At 42.9% G+C, this 8177-nt stretch overlaps 1 protein-coding gene across 1 annotated transcript; it reads left to right on the forward strand.

Annotated features, from left to right (window-relative positions):
• The first annotated feature begins 2624 nt into the window (after positions 1-2624).
• On the forward strand, positions 2625-8177 carry LOC128081973 (cytochrome P450 2J2-like). Its single transcript, XM_052685770.1, has 9 exons — positions 2625-2975; positions 3711-3873; positions 4005-4154; positions 5687-5847; positions 6013-6186; positions 6441-6582; positions 7111-7298; positions 7631-7772; positions 7999-8177. The coding sequence occupies exons 1-9, from the start codon at positions 2805-2807 to the stop codon at positions 8175-8177; spliced, it is 1470 nt and encodes a 489-aa protein (XP_052541730.1). The 5' UTR covers positions 2625-2804.

An 8177-nucleotide genomic window follows, 5' to 3' on the forward strand; every position in this document is an offset into this window, starting at 1 on the left:
CTACATCTGTGCTTTCAGGTGGTTACTTCCCCATGTACTTTCTGAGATAGACGGAAAACATAGGATCACTGAGGTTGGAAAGGACCACTAAGATCATGATGTCCAACCGTTAACCCATCGCCATCAACCATCATGTCACTGTGACGTGAGTGAGCTGGTTAAGGGCTTTTATTTGGTTGGTTGTTGTAACTGAAGGATTCACAGTCACTCCTTCCTACAAACCCAAACGGAGAGGAATGAGACAACTGAATTACTTCTTCTCAGTACATTGCCAGCGTCAGCCCTTAGGTCAATCAGGACATGAGACAAGCAGCCATGTCATGAAAATTAGTTCTCAGGATTAAAAAAGTTTTAAAGCAAAACTTTCACCTTTAAAAAAGATGAGCATTTTCTAATGACTCTGAAATACTGACTCATGTTTCAGTTTGTAATCTGCTACAAAACCCAGATCCTCACCCGCTTACTCCCACTCCGTCTTCACCATGCAAGGAAGAACAACACACACTTACATCATGCCCTACCTTAGCAAGCAGCAGGTGAATTTTTCAGGTTATTTGCCCAAATGATAAGAGAAACCGATGGGAAAAGAATGAAAAAAAAGCTAAGAACTGGGAGACAACAATGGAAATCAGCTGGATGCAAGAAGAGTCGTGGCGATATGTCCCCATCCGACTGCTGTCTGCTAAGCAAACACCCATCTGGTGTCTCAAGGACAGCAGTAAGCATTAAGTAGCAGGTTGACCATTGCTTGCTGCTGTGTTGGGTAACAGGCAGTTGCTTTGTGCATTTCAACTGCGTATATTCTGCTGGCAGAGCTGATGTGAAAGGTACTCTGCACAGAGGTGATGCAGTCAGGGTAGGCTGCAAGTAGTCACACAGAAGGGGAAAAAAAAAAATGAAGATATTCAATTTGTTTCATTTTATGAGGTTTGAACAGGATATTTGCAAGACAACTGTTCCAAATAATTGTAATCTTTCTGTATTTTTTGTCCACATTGAGGCTTCTCGTTCAGTAGGTTTCTACGCTGCAGCTTCAGAATTTCTGCAGCTACTGCTGACCACACACTGCGCTCAGTGACACACAGAAGAAAGGTGGGAGAAAAAACATTAAGCACAAAGCATGTCCTAAGACAAAAATAAAAACAAATAATAGCACATCATTGGGCCTTTCCTTTCAGTCACTCCTAATTGAGCTCACAGAATCACAGAACGGCCAGGGTTGGAAGGGAGCTCAAGGATCATGAATCTCCAACCCCCTGCCGCATGCAGGGCCTCCAAGTTCCACATTTCGTACCCCTGCATAAAAATCCATCTGCCTGCTGGTTTCTCTGGGTGTTGCCACGCTGTTGAAAAATAGATTCTACCTTTCTCAATCCTGAGCAACCCAAAACCCTTCAGTGCTTCAGCCCATGTTCCTTTCTGAATGAGAACGGCATCAAGTGTATTTATGTTCTTCCCAGTCCCAAAAGCTAAATGTGCAACAGCTGAGCACTTCTCAGCTACCATGGTAGAACTCAGAGTTCTTCTCAGGAAGAAACAGAATGTTAATACCCCTTTCAGCTTTCTCTTATCTGAAACATTCTGTTCTGACCGTGACCATTAGCATTCCAAGTCCAATATTTAGGCTACTAAATACTTCAAAAATGCTGAAGCAAATACTCAAACACTAGGAAATGCCAAAATGAACACCGTCTGCACAACAGGGATTGCTTCTTAGTGATGCCTTCTTGTGAGCAGTACTAGATGTACTGTGGCTGAACCTGAGGCATTCAGCATCTCTTCCGTCCCATTAAATAAATCAATGTGCATCAGAGGACCAAGAAAGCAATAACACAACGGTGGGACCGAGCAGGTAGAGGAGGACGTCACAGGGAGGACTTTGGAAAGAGGTCATTCTGGGGGCAATCCATTTGCATTGCTCCATGTCTCCATTCTGTGTGAGCAGCACCTCCCCACGCAAGCCCTGCACACACTGCTGGGCCAGGCAATCCCTGCACGGCCCAGAGCCTCACACTGCTTTCCAACACACACTAAATCCACCTTTGCAACCCGCAACTCAACATCTAAGCCCTGGTATTATAACGCTTATAATAATTATATAACTATTATTCTATATAATTATTATAACAATTAACAACACCATCCCAACAGAAATAGATAAGATGGGAGACGCTTTTCAGCTGTGGAGATTCTGGGCACTTTTAAGGCAGTCTACTTCAGAGAAAGTCAGTGAATAGCAACTAAGAAAAGAAAGGCAGTTAAGACTTCAGTTTAGCCTTCTGTTGCTTGAATTCAATTGTTTTTCTGCTCAGAGACTGTATCCTATTATGCACACATTTCCACTTCTGTAAAAGAAACCACATAAAAATTGCAGTGTTTCAGAAAGGTAATAAGTAACACATTCTCAGCATTTGACTACAAGAAACTTCAGGAGGTGTTACCGTTATGCAAGACGTTTGGTATTCCTGGATAACTGCTCAACAATGACTGCAAAGCCCAATATCAACACACACAAAAAAAAGAAAGAAAATTCTAGTTGTGTCAAAAAATTGTGACAGATCACAATTACAGATCATAAAAGAGAGTAGGTGTGGCTTGGCTAGCGAGGGATCACATATTTCCAAGTTTTCTGAAGACTTCAGCCTGGGCAAACTGTAGATCGAGAGGGAGGGACAGACAGATGGTCAAAGGAGGCATAGGTTCCTTAGAGAGAGCTGGATTTCAGTAGAAGCACTCGTTCATCTGCACAGCACCAGATTTGCAGAGGAAGCCACACACAAGAGCAGCGAGCAGAGATTTCCATCATGTTGGGGATCGCTGAGCTGTTTGTAGCCCTGGCAGCCTCCCTCCTGATCTTGCAGTTCCTGAAGCTGCAGTGGATGCGCAGCCAGCTCCCTCCAGGACCGGTTCCTCTCCCCATCATTGGGAACTTGTGGCTGCTGGACTTCAAACTTCGCCGAGAAACTCTCGCTAAGGTATTTCGTTCTGTCTTATCTTTTGCACGTGGTTCAGTGGGGAAATAGTGGTGGCAGGTGGGCAGCTGGACTGAATGATCTTGGAGATCTTTTCCAATGATTCTGTGATCTGCGGCTGAAAATCTGTCTGAATCTATTTTAACTTACATTTAAATATCAATAAGCATCATGTTTCATTACAGGATTTGTTTTCTGTCTTTGCACTGGTAACTCTCGCCTTGTAAACCATCTTTAGTTGAATTTCCTTTGGCTGACACTAATGTTGCTGGAACACCTGCAGGCCATGATGGTCCAATCTCTATTAGCAGATCAAACATACACTCTAAATGGATCCTTCTTTTCATATTTGTATAACCAAAAGTCAGCAAGGCTAAAATGAAGCGGGGAAAGAACGAATTCTTGTTCTGCTCATAGCACAAGTTCTTAATAAGCCAATTAAAACTCAAGATTTGCATCAGATTAAGGAAAAATACAAGCATTATCTGAGGAAAGACAATAGAAGGAAATATGAACAATAGTGGGAAAAGCAACAGGAAAGGAAGAATGCAAAAGCATTTATCTTCTTTTTTTGGAAGCTGGAGGAAAAAAGGATCACTGTCAATTTTCATTCATGAAAGAAAACAGAAAATCTTTGGCACTTTGCACGCATTCATTTGCTCTTTGATTCTTAAAACGAATACTTATGTGAACACATTCTGTTTCCTACTCACTGATGCACTGTTATTAACTCTTCAGTTAACCAACATCTATGGCAACATCTACACAGTATGGATGGGACAGACACCCATGGTGGTACTGAATGGGTACAAAGCAGTAAAAGATGGCATCGTCACCCATTCAGAGGAGACTTCTGGAAGACCTCTCACGCCATTCTACAGAGACATGATGGGCGAAAAAGGTGTCACAATACCGAAACACGTGTATCTTTTTTTGCTAGTGCTATATAACCCCATCCAAACCCAATTTTGCCTCCTGCAGGGAAAGGATTTCCCTGCCCAGCACCGAAATAAATGCTTCTGTGTTCTTTAGGCATTTTTCTGACAAGCGGGCACACCTGGAAGCAACAGAGACGCTTCGGGATGACCATCATACGGAGCCTAGGATTTGGGAAGAACAACTTGGAGCATCAAATTCAAACAGAGGCCTCCCATCTTCTGGGAATCTTTGCAAACACGGAAGGTAAATTCCATAGAAAAATAAGACTTGGAGCACTTTCTGAAATACAGCGGATTAGGGGAACTGAAGTTTCACAACACGTTTTTTTACAAGCTGTAAAGATATTTTTCCTATCAGTGGGACTTCTACTGGCTTTTTAATTGCATTCTTGAAAAAAAATGTTTTGTCTGCACAGCTCGCAATATGAAGCTTTTTTTTTTTTAAATAAGGATAGTAGAAAATGTTTATTATCAACATCGTCTCAGGGACAGCTGGTAACAATTTTTACATTCAAGGAGGATAGAAAACCTGCATGTTTTCCTCCATAAAGAACAGAATTTGTGACCTGCTGGGCAGCAAACCTACCATTTGGCAGAGAAAAAAGCCCAGCACAAAAAGCACGTTGTTCTGTTGTCCAACAGAATTCCTTTGTAGGGTTTGAACGAAATAAAAACCGGTAAAATTTTAAGAATATGCCAAAACAAAGCACCCAAATATAAATATTCTGCACAGCCAAATCCCTCACCCACATCTTATTTCATAGCGACATGAAAGCACAGAGAGGTTTCCCAAGGTCTGTCACCAACGCATTTAGCCTTAGATATAGCAAAAGGGCCATACTGACTTCTGAGAGCAACGTTTCTAAGGCCAGTGGATACAAAAGATAGGAGCACACCAGCTGGTACGAGGCCTTGGTACAGCCCAAATCTTCACTTCCATGCAATTCTTCCCCATATTAAACCCAGTCGTTGCATTTACTGTTTCAAAGAAACAGAACGAGGGTTGGACTGAAGTCAGAAATGCATAGGGGACCATTTTCCTTTGGCCAGTTTGAAGGTTGTCCTCACCTTCAGCACGTGTACTTGATTATTTTTCTAGATTTCACCTTTCTGTGGACTGCAACCCTTTTTAACAAGAGCTGTGTTCCATCCTGTAAAATAAGGAACGTGGGCTGGTGGGCATGGTGGTGATGGGTCGATGGTTGGTCCAGATGTTCTTAATGGTCTTTTCCAACCTTCGAGATTCTGTGATAAGAATTACAAAAGTTTTGCCTTCACGGTCTGTGGAGAAAAAAATATATACATATATATGGCCAGCTGTTATGCTGCACTTGAAAACAAATCAGGGAGTAGACATTTCAACGTGACTGAGATATTAAGACCTCAAAATCTTTCCTTTCTGATTTGTTACCTTCACCCCCACCCCCCTCGAGTTAAAATATCTGCCTGCAGATTTGAAGGCGTGTAATCCAGCCACAACACCCAGATCACAACTCAGAGAGGTGGGGGAAGAGAGACCTAGCATCCATCTTCCCAAAGACAAACATTACCCTATTTTTCAAGAATTTAAAGGTAATTGGAAATAAAGATTCCCTGCAATTACAGAGATTCGCATTACACTGGAGCTCACTTGCAGAAGATCAGACTCCTTTTAGACTAAGTTTCCCACACTCTGAACTACTATTATTTTTGCTTTTAAAAGAAACGTTCCTCTTCCTTAATTTTGCTCACTGCCACCTGTCCAGAAATACTCACCAGTAGCTCCTGTACCTGCAGGCAAGCCCTTCGACCCCCGCACTTCCATCGTCCAAGCCATCGCCAATATCATCTGTGCTGTCGTTTTTGGCCATCGCTTCTCCAGCGAGGATGAATCTTTCAGCAAGCTTATCAAAGCTGTTTATTTCGTGATCTACTTTCAAGCTACTATCTGGGGCAGGGTAAGAACCTGTATATTTAATCAGAATTGCCCATGTTCCAACTCGTGTACTGCCTCTCATCCTAACTGAAACGACTCTTGCAGTGCTTTTACAGTTATCAGGAAATCGGAATTGGGCTCTCCAATGAAAAATGCTCCTATTTCTTCTATTCATTTACAATCACAGATGTACGATGCTTTCCCATGGCTTATGCATCGCTTCCCAGGACCGCATCAGAAAGTGTTTGCATACAATGACTTCATGCACAGTTTGGTTATGAATGAGGTCCAGATGCACGAGAGAGAGAAGGCAGGTGACCCACAGGATCTCATTGACTTCTACCTAACCCAAATAGCAAAAGTAAGTATCTATTTATCACCACAGCCCCTCCTTGGCCTCAGTGTCCACTACAAACACTTGCACTTCAAGTGACAATAACAGGATTTCAATACACACGCTTTGTTTGACACTGAAGAGTTGTGCACTGATGGATTGCTCACCATTATCACAAAGTTACTCCCACTGCTACCTGAGCAATTGTACTCAGCTTGCCCTTCAAACAAGCAAATATGAAACAATCCACTTCATAGCCTTCGTGTGAATGTATCCTACAGACCAAAGACGACCCCACCTCTACGTTCAATAAAGACAATATGGTTCAGACCGTGGTTGATCTCTTGCTGGGAGGGACCGAAACAACAAGCACCACCCTCCTCTGGGCACTGCTCTATATGGTACAATACCCAGAAATACAAGGTGAGTAAAAGCCCTAGCAGAGAGCTGCGCTCACCATTACATCGCAGTGAACGCCGTTACAACGTAAGTAGTCGCTCCATCACGTGCAACAGATCCAAATAAACATTAACAATGAATACAAGAGGCAGATCTCAATAGAGATCTAAAAATGAAAGCTTAACAACCGAAACAAAAACCTTGTGCCTTCTCCACCAGCTCATTAAGATCATTTTAATTAGCAAAATGCACTGCCACCCCCTTCCAGTGAGATAAAACGAGCAATACCTTGCTCAGGTCACGACTACGCATGCAGCCAGAACTTTTACAACCTTGAGAACAGGAAAACCTTAAGAACACAGAACCACATTACCCTCACAGAGATCATCCTGTGCTTTGGGAATATGCATTTTCTCAACCAATTCAAACCAACACAGATGCTACAACACATCCCAAGGCATTTCAGAGTAGCACAGTCTCTTTTTTTCCCCGTACCTTGGGGCTGGAAACAAAGAGGGGGAAAAAAATGAAAACATTGTTATTGCACTGCAGAGAGAGTTCAAAGGGAGATGGAGGCTGTTCTGGAACCTTCCCATGTCATCAGCTATGAAGACCGCAAAAGACTGCCCTACACAAACGCTGTGATTCATGAGACTTTGCGGTACAGCAACATCACTTCTGTGGGGGTCCCTCGACTGTGTGTGAGAAATACAACTTTGCTGGGCTTCCACATTAAAAAGGTATGGAGTGTGCATGTCTCCAAGCTTTGGATAGTTAACGTTAACTATGTCGAGCGCATCAGCTCCTACAGTTCCTGGCTTGGCACAGGGAATACATGACAGCACATCACAGACAAGAAACAAAGCTGAGTGCTCCAAATGAGAGCCCACACGTAACACCTTATGACAAAAAACAGGACAGAAGGGTTGATAATGCCTAGATGCACGCAGGAGAAGGGCAAGCTGAGTCCAAGCACCTGGCTGTACACACAGGATAGCACAGTTATCTACTAGAGAGATGAGCCAGAGAAGAATCAACACATAGGAAATATCACCTCTGTTTCTTCTTGCAGGGCACACTTGTGCTGCCAAATCTGCACTCTGTGGTGTACGACAGCGACCACTGGGCGACCCCTTGGAAGTTCAACCCAAACCACTTCCTCGATTTGGACGGCAACTTTGTGCACAAAGAGGCATTCTTACCCTTCTCAGCAGGTAATGCCCAAACATTTCAGCAACTCTCTTCATTGTGTCTTGCAGCACAACAACAAACATTCTAGAAACATTCTAGAACATCAAGAAATGTTTTGATAAAAATATATTTGGCCCAAAGATTTAAAGTCGCACATTTTCCTGTAAAGCCCACAGATTTGGTCTTGTTCTATTTGTTTTTCGTAGAATTTAGCTTCACACTTTTAATTTCTTTCCCTTTTCCCTGCAGGGCACCGCGTGTGTTTGGGGGAACAGATGGCACGAGTTGAACTGTTCATCTTTTTCACTAATCTGCTTCGGGCGTTCACATTTCAGCTCCCTGAAGGAGTAAAGGAAATCAACCCAGAGTACATTTTGGGTGCAATACTGCAGCCACATCCCTATGAAATCTGTGCTGTTCCACGTTAA

The sequence above is a fragment of the Tympanuchus pallidicinctus genome, unplaced genomic scaffold, assembly GCF_026119805.1.
Source record: "Tympanuchus pallidicinctus isolate F22 unplaced genomic scaffold, pur_lepc_1.0 scaffold22, whole genome shotgun sequence".
Classification (NCBI taxonomy): Eukaryota; Metazoa; Chordata; class Aves; order Galliformes; family Phasianidae; genus Tympanuchus; species Tympanuchus pallidicinctus.